The 17,195-nt window shown below is 38.9% G+C and overlaps 1 protein-coding gene across 2 annotated transcripts in view; it reads left to right on the top strand.

Moving 5' to 3' along the window:
* The window catches only part of tspan4a (tetraspanin 4a), a 158,061-nt gene that overhangs the window by 115,310 nt on the left and 25,556 nt on the right, over positions 1-17,195 (top strand). For both annotated transcript variants that reach the window (XM_028578139.1, XM_028578131.1), the window contains exon 4: positions 580-654. In XM_028578139.1, coding sequence (XP_028433940.1) covers positions 580-654 — 75 coding nt within the window. The remainder of the gene's footprint in view (positions 1-579; positions 655-17,195) is intronic.

Genomic DNA, 17,195 nt, shown 5'->3' with positions numbered 1-17,195 from the left:
TAGACAGTCACTCCCATATGTGGGAGACATGTCCCTAGCAGAGTGGTTGGTGATTGAGCTTGTAACTGTTCTAAGCACTCACACAGGCTCACAGGAAGAAGATGTATCACCCATTAAGTAGCTCATCCCAGAGAGGAGTGGTGGGTGGGGACTGGTGAGGAATAAAATGTGGCTTCTTTTAAAAGTCAAAAGTGGATATAGAGGAAAACTGTTTATCACTTCTCCCAGTCTGTCCTACTTGCTATGATTGTCTCACCTCATCCACTCTCTCTGCTCTCTTGACCTGTCAGTTAGAAATATTGAGGCTGAACGATGTACTGCTTCTTTTCAATCGTCCTTACTTTGCCAACTCCTTCTCCTTGACACTATGGTCATTTCATTCTCTTTTATTATTATTTTTTTTCTCCTTTCATTCTCCTCACACTCTGTGGTGTCTGCTGCATTAACCCTTCTCTTCAAGTTATACTTCATTCGTCACATACAGATGCTCATTTCTTATTCTCCCTTGTTTTTGTTTGCTACTCACTGGTTAGTGTGTTAAATAACTCCTCTCTATCTCTTCCGTTTGTGCATCCACAGTTCTTCATCCTCCTCCTGCTCATCTTCTTCCTGGAGATTCTGTCTATCATGCTTTTCTTCATCTACAAAGACGAGGTAAGACTAAATTGCTCTCAACATGTTATAGCCTGTGATTTTCTCCATCTGAACAAGATAATAAGTGGCTGTGGCAAAGCTCTCCATATGTCTTGCAGAATGCTGATGATTCAGATAGAAGCTGGCATGCAAAATGATGCAGCAGCGAGGTTGTTTTGAAATTTATACAAGCAGTGTTGTTTGTTGGTTCAGAAAAGAGCATGCCAGCTGACATTATGCATCCACGATGGTTTAATAAAAATGCCTGAGATTCTTTTCTGAAATGGTTTATGCATACACATCTTCACACATCATCTATCTCTGGGCTACGATCGAAAAAAAATACACACTGACAACAATTTCCTTTCCTTGTTAATAAATCTTCATTTATCTCAGCTCATCCATTTTGGATCATTTCCCCTGTAAATAAATAAGTCAGGCAAGAGAAAAGAAGCAGATGAGCTCTCTCTCTCCTTATTTGTAATCCTTTCACATTTCAGCTACATTTTTAAAGGTCCCATGACATGGTGCTCTTTGGATGCTTTTATATAGACCTTAATGGTCCCCTAATACTGTAACTGAAGTCTCTTTTCCGAAATTCAGCCTTGGTGCAGAATTACAGCCACTAGAGCCAGTCCCACAATGAGCTTTCCTTAGTATGTGCCATTTCTGTGTCTGTAGCTGTTGAGGAGGAGAGAGGGGGGGGGGGGGGGGGGGGCGGGGGCAAGGTGGATGGTGGGGGTGTGGCCTTGACCAACTGCCACTTTGCTTGTTTGAAAGCCATGATGTCTCTCTCTCTCGCATTGGGTGGGCCAAATTCTCTGGGCGGGCAAAGCAGAGAAAGGGGAGTTAACCTTTCTCCTTATGACCTCATAAGGAGCAAGATTCCAGATCGGCCCATCTGAGCTTTCATTTTCTCAAAGGCAGAGCAGGATACCCAGGGCTCGCTTTACACCTATCGCCATTTCTAGCCACTGAGGGACCATAGGCAGGCAGGGGGAAACGCATATTAATGTTAAAAAACCTCCATAAAGTGACATTTTCATGCCATGGGACCTTTACATTTTTGATAATGCATTGAGTAGGAACATTTTTAAATTGAATCCATCTTAATTAAGGGTTTGAGGGCTGTACTTTGGATTTGTGGCAAAATTTTAACAAAATAAATACATTTTATTGCAAATATTAAAGTACCACTTTGACTATTCACGTAATCAATAAATAATTAAATTCTTAACAAGATTCTGAACTTACTGCAATAGAATCAAAAGTCCATAGCATTTATTGTTGTATTTGAATCAAATAACTAGTTAAATTAAACTACAGGCAACATGGCAAACAGTAACAACATCAGCAGTGGTGAACCAGTGACTGCTTTTGTATAATTTCATTGTTGATCCCTTATCAATTAGCAATTAAATTACCATTTAAAATTCGGTATAGCATTTAGGGCTGCAATTAACGACTGTTTCATTGTAGATTAAGCTGTTGATTTTTTTTTTTAAATAACTGATTGATTGTTTAGACTTTAAAATGTCAGAGGAATGCTCATATAATTTCCTAGTGCACAAGGTGAGGTCTTTAAATTGCTTTTTGCTTGACCAAAATGCCAAAACATAGATATTTAGTAAAACAAAAATGTATTAAAGAGAGCAGCAAATCCTCACATTTGAGATCAAGTAACTGATGAATAACCGTATCATTCCAGCACTAATATCATGTTTCTGCGGAACGAGAACTCGACGATTTGCCTGCCTCGATTTTAGATGTTTTCATACCAATACAGGACTCAAGTATCCTGTAATCGGATCAAATGATAAAATTGACTGAAAAAAATTTCATTTAGTGTACATTATATTGGACGCCCTCTAGAGGCACCTAATGGTCAACTTGAAACGTAGAGACCCATCATAAATCATTGGCAATTTCAAACCACTTGCATTACATTATTCATGTGTTGGGACGTTATCCCTGAAGTCTTAGGCCGAGGCCAACCCTGACTCTAATGCCTTTGTAAAATATGGTAAATAACAACCTACTTTGATATTTCCCCCACTTTCTGTCTGAATTATATGTGCAACCATAGACCTTGGACCTGTATGTTTCTTTGTACTGTCTTTTTTTCTTTCTTTGTTATTCTAATTCTGGCATGATTACATAATTGCCATTCCAATGTCTTGGATTTCCATGGTTTCTTTGGTGGTGTAACACAATGAGTATTTCTGGACTGGCACGTTCTCCTGGGCTTTCAGCCGATCAGCACTGATCTCTTTAGCTTTTAATGAATGTTGTCTTTTTGTTTCGCCTCACCTCTCTCTTAGTATCTGTGTTCCCTGATGTTCAGTGCACCCCATTATTCAACATCTGAATAATTCAGTTTTGTCTACCCAGGTGGCGATTAGTGACAGAACGCAGTAAAAAAAAGAGTTAGTGATGGTGTAGATGTTCTGCAGAGCTGTTGCACCAAGGGACATTGCTCACAGTAAATGGGTGGCCATTACCAGTTCTGCAATTTGTTTAAAACAGCAGGGGACTTGTAATTTTTGTAAATTGTTGAATATTTACTGCTGGAGAAGATAACAAAACCTATACAGTATAATATATCAATGTATATTTAACAACATTGGTCACTTTATTTTGTGAAAGGACTTAACTTTTGTACATTCAATGAACTTGAAAAATTGCCATTGGTATTAACTTCATCAAGGTAGCGTGCATGGGTTTTTAAATACAAATGGTGTTGTTGACCCAAGTAATTTTATTTTTTCCTCCAGTTTGGCAGCACAAGACTCACCCAGGAAATGTGTGTTCTTGTTCCGGGAGCACTACTTAAGGGAACTGGTGTTTTAATCCAAGCCAAAATCTTTTTTCCAGTCTTAGTCATTTTGGCGCCTAAAAAAACCCTTCACCTTGGCTAGGGTTAGACGTCACGGTGCTAAATTTAACTGCAAAGACCGCTTAACGTAAATGTCATGTGACCAGTCGTCACGTGGGGGTTGCAATCACTTCTTAGGATATCATACAAATTGTTTGTGCATAAGTGTTCGTACGATATCATACGACCATTTCATGAGAACGCATTGAAAAACTACATTCAGTCTCACATTTAAAATCGAGTGTTGCACATCCAACCTTGACAGCCCGTCTTCACCCAGAAAACGGAACATATGGGCTCTTTGGCAATTGACCTTTAATGCCATTTGGTTATGAGGATGTGTTGAATTATTACTATTACTTTTTGTGTGCTGTAAGAATAGATAAGAATGACATCATTTTTATCTGCTTGAAAAAAAATCATTGTCACTGCGTGCCCATGCAAACAAACTGTAGATTTAGTGCAATTAACGTTTCATTGTAGATTAAGTTTTGGATTTTTTTTTTAAATAACTGATTGATTGTTTAGACTTTAAAATTTTAATAGATTTAGTGATAGGCGGATGGATACTATACTACTACCCAGGGGTAAAAGTGGGATCTGGCAGGTGGGGGAACGCTAACATCTGGGAAGAGGGGCTAACACCACACCTAATTTCAATCTCAGAGTGTCTTACTACTTTAAAGTCTCTATCCACTATAGAACTTAAATGAAACTCACTTTTAAAGCCAGTTCACCACACTTTTACCACACTTATTATTTCCTTCTTCCAAGACAGTGGTAAAGAACATCAGGTGTGTTAACTGCATGCCAAATTAATCAGAGCTCACAAGGCCAAATTGCCTCCTAAGTTACCATATGACCAAGTACTGTTAAGCATTTAAAAGGCTATTTTTTTAATGCAGTCACTACTCATAAATCACACCAGGGCTACATTCACTTCCTGCTTACTTCAGAGAACACAAAACAACATCACCAATCTATTGGTCAATCTATTGACCAATCTGTCCAGCTCGGTTACAAGAAAAACGATGTTACCGTGTCGTTCACTACCAAGCCTGTTTGTAACCAGTAGGCTACCGATAACGTGATCTTCACCTGTTCAACTGACTTTACCAGATCGTACACAACTGTCCTCTGCTTTTATTACAGACATAATGTGCTAACCACAGACAGTTGCCTTGTGCATGGACCAGTTTTATACAGTCTATGGCATGGACTCCATCGGTGCGCAGCTGAGAGTGAATAGGGGACACACTGGAATGAATATTTGGCGTTAAACAAACAAAAAAACTGATGTATGAAACTGCCATTTGATTACTGTACTTATTTACTTATCGAATGTGCCGGAACGCACTTTAACCCCTGCTACTACCAATACTAAGTCCTAATGCCAATACTTAAAATATCCTACTGATGCTAGCATGAATACTCACAAACATTTCTGTGTTTTTTCACTTCAATTTTATTACAAAATGAACAGGCTTTGTTTCTTGCTTGTGTGTGTGCCCTGTTTCACGCGAGGTGGTGATTACACCAGTTATCGGTTATTGGTTACACCAGTTATCGGTAACCATGATCTAGCATCTACCCTGCAGCTTCCTTGGCCGCCATTTCCACAAGATTGGTGGTCCCTCCCCTTCCGCTACGTGGCCAAGATGGAGACCATGCAACTTTTTGAGTGCAGCACCAGGGTACTCATAGTGCACTGCATTGCAAATAGCAAGTGTAAGTACGGAGGTATGCGATTTGAGACCCAGCATTGATTTGCATATACAAACTATGATATAGAATGATGTGAAAACAAACAAAAATGATCTGTGTCTCCTCTCTACATTGTACCTCATTAAGAACAGGAATGGTTTTTCCATGTTTTGGGCACAAACCACCTCTTAGTGGATTCATTCTTTGATGCTCGCTGCTGTTGTATGCAGCATTCACCTCGTTAGTTCAGAGAAGAAGAAACACAACCCAAAAGGGGAATGATGGCTGTTCATCATTTGGAGTTATTCCTCATGCATGTGATGAAGAAATTAACTGAGAATAGTAAAAAGAAATGTTTCACATCAAAGACAAATCTTTTGATGATGATGATGAATTAACATGTATTCTTTTCTAAATCATGGTACCTTGCTCCCTTCTGCGTGATAAATTTGCTGCTTTTATTAATTAAACATTTTAGTATCATCGGAGATTCTGGCCCTGGTATTACTTGTTTTGGGGTTTTGCGTACTTCACCGTGACTTTTGTCCAACTCCAGTAATGTCGGGCAATGCCAAAATGTCATTGTGACATTAAAGGGGTGATAAAATGATTATATAGGGTATTTCACAATGTTCCTTATGGTCTCCTAATGGGGTATGTAACATTGGTTGGGCTGAAAATGGCCCAGGTACTATTTTTTTTTTGGCCCTTATGCATCCCTGTGTTTTGGCTCTATTTGGAACGACAGCTTTTCTTCCAAATATGGTATGCTCATGAATATTTAGATAAGCTGTGCGCTGATTGGTTGAGGAGAATCCCAATACACACACATAAGAGATGCGCGCTGATTGGTTGAGTGAATCCCAATACACACACACACACACACACACACACACACACACACACACACACACTGACACACTATTATATTATATATAATATATATTATATTATAACACTATATTATATCATTATAACTAGTGTTGTTCTAACGTTACTCTTGCAACATAAAAACACCTCCACCAAAGAATTAACTCACCTTTTTAGCTAGTAAGCGCGGGGATCGGAGAGTGAACCCCTGCAAGCCTGTCCTCTGCAAGTGCCTCTGCAGCGCTGCGTTAGATCCACAACTCCCTCTCGTCCGATATACTCGTTCTAAACCCTTTTCTCTGGGCCAGTAGGCTATTCTGTTGTACAGTCTGGAACACTGCATTTACGACCGTGGTTCATTTTCAATATCCTTGAAAAACTTCCAAACTTTGTTCTTTCTAAAGTCCTACATAGCGCAGCTCGTGTGGGAGATCCTGACACAGCTCCAGCTCAGCAGGTCTGTGAAGGGGGAGATGCCGACAGAGAAGGCAGCAAACCCGGCTGGCAGATTGTGGAGCTCGTGAAGTCCGACACTGACTTACCAAATTTGCAATTAGCCATCAATTTTCATAAAACGGCCCATATTTGAGCTTTGCATAGTTGATTTCTTGCATAAAAAAGTCTCAGAAGGGAATTTTGTAATGGAATAGCAGAGATCTGCACGACCTAGATTTAGAAGACTAACTGACCTCAGATCAGTTAGTGGCCTATGTAAATTTGGGGGCGTTACAAAGATAGAAGGTTGAGCCAAATGAGGAGGATTTGGGAAGTTGACGTTAACTTCCAGCTTTGTTCAGATTCGCCTGTTTTCAGAGGCAGTTTCAAATTGTGAGATTTGCAGAGGAAAGAGGTGTTAATGGGATTTTGAGGTTCTATGTATGTCCTATTTACCCTCCAAACTGTTGTTATTCAACTATGACAGGGTAAAATCGGTTTTGCATTCCATCACCCCTTTAAACACACTTTAAAGTGCCCATATTATGAAAAAAAAACACTTTTTCTGGGTTTTGGGGTGTTATTTTGTGTCTCCGGTGCTTCCACACTAATACAAACTTGGAAAAGTCTCCGGGTGAGCTGGTCAAAATCTGCACGGCTTTCTACGTCAGGAGCCGAGACGAGGTGGCTAACCTTAGCATGCTTGCGCTAGCATGCTAGCGCGTTCTCAATGGCAAAAAACTGCTACAACACACACTAGTTCACCATAATCTACATAAGAACTACTTACATGTCCCTGTTCTGCAGGTATTCCATACAAAGTTGAGCTCTCGTTTAGAACAAGTCTCCCGGCTAATCCTGCCTTTAAGTTGTAGAAACAAACAGCTAGCTGATGTGATCCTTGCCTAGCTACTGCGCATGTGCGCCTCCCAACAAAGATGGGATGGAAGTGAGATGCCTCACTCTGTAGCTAAGACAGAGACCTGAACACACAATGTGAAAAGAGGAGCTGCAGCAATGTGCAGCAACAAATATATGGTGTTTTTTGAAAATTAAACCATGTAAACCTATTCTGGTACAACCTCAAAATATAATTATGAACATGAAATTAGTATAATATGGGCACTTTAAAGCAAACTCAAAACATGTCTTGACTCTGATTATAAAGTAGTTAAGTGTTTGTAGTGTTTGAGGGTTTTCTAAGTTGTTGGCATTGAGCTGGAGTCACTCACAACAACTGCAGAGAAACGGACCATGAGTAGGATGCTGGCGATCATGGACACTGACCGCCACCCACTACACAGCACGTTCTTTAAGCAGAGGGGCATGTTCAGTGACAGAGACTTCTGTCACTGTCATGCTCAACAGACAGGTTGAGGAGGTCCTTTGTGCCAAGGGACATCCAACTCTTCAATACCACACAAAATGGGAGGGGAGAAATGGACTTTTCAGCATGAGCCTGTCTCTCTCAGCCCCTACCACCATTATATCTCTGTCTGCTGTACACCTGACTGTCTTATAGGCTATACTAGCTCTACTTCACAATCTGGACTCTGGTCATAACATATACATCTTATAACTTATTCCCTGTTATATATTGTTCTTAACGTATATTATTTATTTTCCGTCAAGCAATTCTAATTCTATTAGGTTTACATTCTTGTCTTTTCATAGTCATAGTTCATATTTAATAAGCTACTGCACTAATCAATCCCTACACTGTTCTCATTTGCACTACCACCATTGCACACAGTCTACCTTAGCACGTTTAACTCTTTAAATCTCTGTGAGTGATTTTTATAACAAATTTTCTGTGAGTGATTTTTATGTATGTGAGATATATGTGTTACGTGTTTGTTGTGTTATGGTTGTCTAAGCTACTGGATGCCTAAAATTTCCCTTGGGATGAATAAAGAATCTATCTGCTCAGTTTACAATCTAGAGTTGCTTCAAAATAAATGTTAACTTATTTGTGGGAATGTACATTGAATAAGGGATACATAAACCTACTAGGTTAAAGAATGTAATACTTCTTTCCAGGCACACAAATATATAGGACCCATATTTTAGATCCTTGTCAGAGTTACTTTAGTTTTAATCTTCTTGTGTCCCATGGTTTTTAGAGCTCTACTTTATCTCTGATTATCAGGACCTGCTGCTTTTTCCCTCCTCCGTCCCCATGGTAACACCATAGAAGCTGCCCTGCAGTTGAGTACAAGCCAATGCCAATCCTCCAGTCTACAAAAGCCTTCCATATGCCATAACTTAAACAGACTGTAGCAGTCGGTGCATGCTGATGAACTCCATCCCAGGCTTCAGGGATGGTCACGCTCAGTGGTCCAGTTTATTACAGCGGCTTTAGACCTGATAAAAAGCTCTGTCACGCAGCTAGAAGCTACTTCAAACAACACACCTGAAACGGTCACCGTTTGTTTCACTTTGTTGGTTCCTAAGGATGATGACAAGTTCCTAGAAGGTTAACTTTAGTGGAGCCACTATTGTTTCAAAGTGTCTAAGTCAATAAAAATGAGTCTTACTCAGCGGCGTGATATCGAAAATGTATGTATGGGTGTTTTATATACCGCATCGGCGTGGGTTTACAACCTCGTCCGCTTGGCTTTATTATTACCTCAAGGGAAAATTACTCTGCCAGACACACAAACAATGACAGCAGAAAACCAGCATTATTTTAAGGATTGAACAATTATAATTTGTATTATTATAATTTGTGGCAGTAGTCTTTGAAGTAAGAGTAGTAGAATTGTAGTAGAGAAAGTGTGATCTCTTGACGAGCGTCCAAAGGTCTTGTATTGACAACCAGTTAATTATCAAGTCTTAAGAGCCTCTCAGACCTCTTAAGTGTACTTAAGTAGTTCATTGACTGATTGTTAGCATATGTATGCTAGTCTTTGTATACATTTGGATATACATTTACTGTTTGTATTAAATTTGCTATTTCACATAAAGTTTAGTTGCTTTTTTTGCTAGTTGTAGTTCAGTTAATTAACTCAAACAGAACAGTGTGTGCAAGTCTAAAGTCATATCCCTAAAGCCAATATATAAAAAAAAACCTTATGTCAATAGGGAAGCCCCCACAAAGTAACTAACTACTTCCAAATAATACCAATACAGATGCTTCATAGCTGGATAGCAGAAGAGCAAAAATTAGCAGCCAACAAATGTGAAGACAAAACCACAAGCAAATCTTCAGCACAGCCAGCAGCCTAACAGCCTTGTAGCCAAGCTCACAAATACCAAATGAACACAGTCAAGAGATTCACAACATGCATGTTAGCACAAACTATTTTGAAGGAACTAGAACTCTTTTCTCTCCGTCTTTTTAAAATGAGCTGGGAAGCCGGCAGCAAAGCCTAACCTTACTTTTAATATTATCAAACAAGGAGAAATGGTTTCCCCTGGTCCTAAAATGGTCATAAATCAATTAAAGAGTACTTCCTTGTTTTATGAATGAAGCTGGCGAATTGAAGCCTGCATGCTGTGTGTGCAGATCAATCAGCGGCAAACTTAAAAAAATAACTCCTTCAGTTTCTCTCCTCTTCTCTCTGTTTAGCACAGCCATAGGCCATAAAGCGCAAATTATTTTACTCAAGTTGAAAAATGCTTAACTTCCACAGATGCTCCCACCTTTCAAATTCAATCAAAGCAACACAACAGGCTAGCCTGTTTATGAAATGCTACAAGAGCAACAGTGGTGCAGCAGCATATTTGGGCATTTAAAGGCCCTGCATGCTCACACAGGTGTTTTCACTCACAGCTAGGCAGACCTCTGCTTAGCTGGTTGTGTGTGTAATATAATAGGCTACTCTTAATACTACTTAATAGTCAACATTGGCAGTGGTATGTTTGGCAGTAAAAGTACCTTTTGGTAGTAGACTATTAGATTAATTTACTTATCAAAGTGCCTGTAGGGATGAACAGTGGAATGAAACCAGCCAATCGAAAAGGCTGACACTCAATAGGCACTGTTGAAGTGATAGAAATGATTGGCCTTTCTTGCTCTAGCTCCTTGAAAAATTTACCCCTGAGGTGCATATAAAGCAATTATGCAACCATATTGATAGGACTTGGAGTCTGTTGTATAAATGATTCAAAACCAGATCAATAACTGAAAGGCTGTGTGTTTGTGTGCTCTGATTTAAAAGGCCTATTATGCTGGAATCCTTTATATTGCAAAAGATGTATAAACAGTGCCCTCTGTGTACTGTATGATTCTACTAGTTTTACTCATCCACTGTTAAATACCAAATATGAATAGCTCACCTCAGATGACATCAATCAAACAGATTTGTGTTTCATTTAAAATTCAAATGCAATACGCGTTTGACCCCAACAGTGAGATGCACCGCAGACTTCTGCTTCTATTGGGATCTCTGAGTTCAAACACCCATTGCAACGAATGCCCTGTAGCAAAAAGGTTTAATTCTGACTTTGATGGGTTCAAATTAAAAGAAATATTCTGCCCTCATCTACTCTTAAACTGCTTTGTGTCATCAGTCTGTGATTTTTAGTATTCTCTGCGTTTTGTCAATCACCTTTTTGTTGTGCTGACTTCACTTCAACTCGCTTCATCTAATTCTACAAAAAAAGTCTACCAAAGTCAAATCAGAGAACGGATGTGAAAGGTGGATATTACATTTAGATCAAGGAGTGAAGAGAAAAATTGTCATATGAGTGAGAAGTTATAGTCAAAAGCTTTGATCCCACATGGCTCTTTGTAGGGTTCTAGGGTCTCTGGGGGAGACGCATCTGCCAGAGCAAATGAAACATGAGTTGGCAGATTTGTTTGGCTTCCAGGCTAGTGGTCTGTCCTATCTATGCTTAAACACACTATGATGCACATTTTGGATGTGCTTGGTTTTCTTTTTTCTTTTTTTCCAGTATTCCTTATCTTTCCGTACATATTTGTACCTTAGGATGATATAGCTTATCTTAATGTCTTGTCTTATAAATGGAAAATTAAAATCTCTATAAATAAACTGTGGGTCTGAAAAGTGAAACCAATGTGGAAGTGCCTTAAACCTACATTCTATTTAATTTCCAGCACGAGGCGACTCCACTGTTTGCAAAAAGAAGTCCAACTGCATAGAAGTCTATGAGAAAATGACCCTACTTCTTACTTGATTTATTACCTTGTTAAACATTTTTATAATGAGTTTCTCTCAATCAAATTTCAAGTCTTCTTCAATACAGCGTGATGTTCGTTTTGTAAATTAAAGTCCCATTTAGACTATTTTAGAATTGACGATAAAGCAGGGGATTTTTGAGGGGCGTGGCTACACGCCAACCTGTCAATCATGATAGAGGCTTAGCGATGCCTATCCATGGCCCTGTGTACATTAAAATAGGTGTGAACCTGTTTTGGGGTGCTGTCCATGTTATCATCTTAAACCTTGACACTCTCACAGTGTGTTTTCACTTTATCAAAGTTGATTTGAACACTTTGGTCACCTAAAACAAATTTCTTCAGCATTCTGTAGGCACCTTGCCAACCAAGCAAGCTAGCTAGTGGTAGCGTTAGCTGGTAACTCAAGAGAAAGTTTGCCAATTTTTTGTGTTCTGCCATACGCAGACAAATATGGCCCCAGTACCCGGAGGTCTGCGTTTATCTGCCGGTTAAACTCCTCCCATTGACTCCCTTCAGCCAGGTGAAAATCTGTAACTTTCCCTCTTTAGTGTTTAGCTTAGAGCAATGCCATTGCAACCATAAACAACACTTGCTTGTCTGCATCATCCTCCCCATTTCCACCCTCTTGTCTAAAAATAGTCACGTCTGGTTTCAAAAAATCAAGACGACGATGACCAAATTGCCAACCTTTTTTCAAAACAGTAGTCCACAAATCAATGGGTGAGGTCAGTGTTGCTACGTCCATCATTTTTACAGTCTATGATTATAATCTATTTAGGCTCCTTTGAGTGGAGAAACTGATGTATCTATCTCTGTTTGGATATATTTATCTCTTTTTTTAATATTTGTTTTGATTGCTTACCATAAAGCCAAAGGTGTATTTATTTTTATGATGTATACTTGGTGATATGTGAAGCTGGTCAGCAAACCTCAAACCATTTCAAAGTTATGACCTAAATGTGTCAATAGCACAGAGAAACTGTGAAGTACTGAAACTTGGCATCAAATTATTATCTTACATTTATAACCCTGTTTACTTATTGTTGAATAAGACATTTGCTGATTTAAATCATAATTCTGAACAAAAATATAAACACGATTATTTTTGGCTTGAGCATTTCAGAATCCTGGCTTCTGTTAAATGAAAATAAGATTTTAGTTTTCTTCTGTTAGAAAAAATAGTTTGTATTCTACTGTAGTACCATGTCAGTACTCCGGTATTATATTGGGAAAAAAATGTTTTATGAATGCACGCTGGTATGTCCTATTGACTTCTCTGACATTAAAGAGTGTTTACAGATACATGTGGTTTTAAATCTGCTTTAGGACAGCATGACCCCTCTGTTACTCTCTTTTGGCAACTTTCTCATAAAAACAAAACAACAGAAAAAGTCCTACAGTGTGGCTCATCCTGCCAGGATCATTTGTTTTCTCACCTCTACATGCTGTTAGTTATCAGGTCAATGCATCATGAGGTATTTCCTCTGCAGCTCAGTGGTTGACGGTTGGCCTGTCATGCTGGCAGCCATGGAGGTGATTTCCTATCTGCTTTGTGTGCTTTGGGATGAGTCAAGGTGAGGTAATGCTGTTGCAAAAATGCAGTCATGAAGAGCTATGGTCAGGTTGGATCCCCAAAAGACCTCATCCACTAACCCAAAGGGTACGAGAGCTGTTAAAATGAATCATGGCAACTACTGCATCTAGAACAGCAGATGTAGTGGCCATGTATTTTGTTCTGATGGCGCCGTCTGTAAAACTTTACAAATGCCTGCTATTAAAACTCAGTAACACTTTATCATAACCCCCTCTATAAGGCCTTTGTGAGTAGTTTAAACACAATTAATCAAAGGTCTAGACACACTAATACACTAAAATGTACGTAGTTGTAATCAGAGATAATTAACAAGCTCAACTAAGAAACTTTATACCTGCTAAGCTCTACAAGCCACAACCATGACTATAGGCACTTAGTCTGGTTTTGTAACAGACTATAAGCATTTGCTCTGTTCTGCTCTTCTACTTTGTTATAATTTATTCATTAACTTTTTTATACACACACACACACACACACACACACATATATATATATATATATATATATATATATATATATATATATATATATATATATATATATATATGTGACGGGTCACAACTGTATGTGATGAAATGCAGCTCCACACTACTGTCGCTCCTACACATCAGAGGCAGCCAGGTGGATTACAGGGGTCTTTATTGCACCGTATCTTCCTTATTGCTCTGTAACACATACAGCAGTGGCATGTCAATCGCATTGGTCTCAGGATAACAGTCACTGCACTTCCCGCATCACTCTGTGTGATTTCATAACTGGATGTGATCGTATAGTGGATATTACCTGATATATTCTAATACATTACAATGCCTTAGACTACATTTGTATTCACATTTGCACAATCAAATATATCTCCATGTGTACTGACATTATATTGGTGAAAACACCACCCAGTAATCCATTTTATAATATAGGAAAAGGCAGAAAAACCCATTCACCATTTAACATGAGGTGCGCATAAACAGCACAGGTATACGTCATACACACCTAATCAACAGGCTGCTTCACTAACTATGAGCTAGCCAAACTAGCATGAGCTACTTAACAGTTAGAAAAAGCTGCTCACGCAGACAAACAATAACTGCAATGAAACATATGAAAACTAACACAGAAATGCCTAGGATATTACCTGTAACACAGTACAGCAGTGGCATGTCAATCGCATTGGTCTCAGGATAACAGTCTGAACAAAGCACGGAACAGATGCAAATGATTATGCTAGGCTAACACTGACAATGTACGTTTCAGTAAGTCTCTAAAATATCCTTTTAAAGACTAGATAGCTTATAGTCTGGGCTCAAGATAGTTAGCTAACGTCAATATATGTACATTACATGGTAAAATACAAAGTATGAACATTTGAAATCTCACAAAATTATTAATTATCCCGGACCATACGGGAGAACGTGACCTACCACTGCACTTCCCGCATCACTCTGTGTAGTTCCGTAAACACAATGTCATAACTATCACCGTGCCAATAGGTGGGATTGTTGCCCCGCTTTTGCCATAATTAAACCAAGTATATTCTACTCCGTTACATATACACATATACACATACATACATACATACATACATACATATATATATATATATATATATATATATATATAGTGGTAGATGAGAGGAAGCTGGAACCCTGACACCCAATTTCCACCAACCGCAGAACGTCTGCGGCTCCGCTCCAGAAAGGCGGCGGACACAATAGGTTTCCATTAAAGTCAATGTGTGTATCTTCACTGAACGGCTGCATTCCGACTCCGTCCAAGCTCTCCGGAGGAGATACGCAGAGACAACAAATCTGGACCTGGCGGGTATTGAAGGATGGCAGAGCATATATATATATATATATATATATATATATATATATATATATATATATATATATATATATATATATATATAGATATAGATATAGATAGATAGATAGATAGATTTGATATTGATATATAACTATGAATAATAAATAGTGCAGTTGTAATGAGCGTTACTTTATCTTAGGGGATCTTTCATGCATATCTGAACAAAGACCTGCCCTCACTTTCTTACTGCGTAAATCACTGTGTTTCATTCTGTTGGGTGTTTAAAAACAAAAATCCAGTTTTTCCAGTGAGAAGATGTCTCATGGTAAATTCTGTTGACATGCATCATTTCTCCAGAGAACCAGGATCTGTTTTTGTTGTCACTCTCACATCACTATATTCACTTCTTGGCTCTATTCCACTGCTGTTAAACTTAATTTGAAATAATATGATAAGGAGAAGGAAATGGAAAAGGTATCTACTACAGGTGAAGTGCAACCACTCATGCGGTAAAGCTAACTACAAGCATCATCTATTTAAAAACGCAGACGTACAACATGTGAGACGTTCTGAAATCCCATTTCAAGCCCGATAGCTCCACTTTTTCCACATCATTACTGTTCCTGCATTAGCCGTCAAAACCTTTTTGGCTTGTCAAGTTATCAAAATGCAGCACCCCTGTCTGAATACATTTCAAGCCTTACAAATTTTCATTTCAAGTAGACTGGGAAAAATGCAATTAGATAAACACCCCTGGCTAATCGCATTGCTAAAATACACCCACGTCAGGGCAATGTTAATATGAGAGACAAATTGAGATGATCGACAAACATCGACATTTGTTTGTGTCCGTGAATAAATGTGAAAAGTGAGTGTGCTGTTTGAGTGCTGCAGATAATGTTGAGGAATTGCAAAGACGGTAATTATAAAAACTTTAAATTGCAATTTAGCAAAGTTCCTGATACTACCGTATGAAGAAACACAAGAGCAAATATGTCACCACTCCTACAAAAACATTTGAATAAACACATTACCTCAGCCAGATACAGTGAGAAACTGAACTCAAATCGGTAATGCTTTAGGATTTACAACCCGCAAATTACAGTGTAATGATTTAGTACATTAGTATTTGATGTTTAAATAGCAGGTTCATGTGAAAACAAAATAAAAGTTTCTGACTGCATAACTTAACGTATATAGCCAAGGGTGTAGGTTTGGTTCCAGAAGTGGGGGTAACACTTAAGCCTACTTAAAGTGTTCATATTATGCTTTTTGGCTTTTTCCCTTTCCTTTATTGTGTTATATATTTTCTTTGTGCAATTTATAGGTTTACAAAGTGAAAAAGCCCAAAGTCCACCCCAAAGGGACTTACCATCTCCAACAGAAAACACTTTTCACAAACTGCTCCAAACAGCTCTATTGTAGTCCAGCCTTTACTTCCGTTGCAAACGTGCGTCACTTTGTAACACAGGTTATAATGCTCGCCTAGCTGCTAGCATGCTACGCCCTCATACTCTGCTTCTGACTAGCGAGCAATGCTTACCTAGCTACTGCGCATGTGCGACTTCCATCAAAGATGGTACAGAAATGCGATGCCTCACTCTGTAGCTAAAACAGAGAGCTCAACACACAGGGTGGCGAGAGGGTTGTGAGAATGAAAATGAGCCTTGACCCAGAAGAGCGGGAGGCAACCAGTGTTTGGGTTTGTGATGGCTGATTTCAAGTTGCTCCAGCCGCTAACTATAGGTCCGTTTATGGAGCGTAGTTGTCTCCTAGCACCGGGGGAGTGAGGCGGCAGGGTGTGCTAGTTAGCTTAAGTATACTTTTGTCATACATGAGTAGATTTAATCTAAAATTGTTGTTGGAAAACGATAGCCTGTACGTACTAAGAATACCAAGATTCTTATAGCTAGCTTGTGGTGCACTTCTCCTGGGAGATCGTACCCGCTTTGGTAACCGCCATTTGGGGCGCGGCGTGGGAATGACAGAGTCACAATTCTCCCTGTTGCAAGTCAGTGTAGCATCAAAATGATTTTTAAGCACTCATTTTAAAAAGGTAAAAAAGTTGCATAATGTTGCTTTAAATCATACTTAGTTTGATACAGACCTGATATTTTATAGATAATGTTGCACTT

The sequence above is a fragment of the Perca flavescens genome, chromosome 1, assembly GCF_004354835.1.
Source record: "Perca flavescens isolate YP-PL-M2 chromosome 1, PFLA_1.0, whole genome shotgun sequence".
NCBI classification, from domain to species: Eukaryota; Metazoa; Chordata; class Actinopteri; order Perciformes; family Percidae; genus Perca; species Perca flavescens.
Note: the sequence above shows the minus strand (reverse complement) of the source record. Positions and strands in the feature narration are given on the sequence as shown.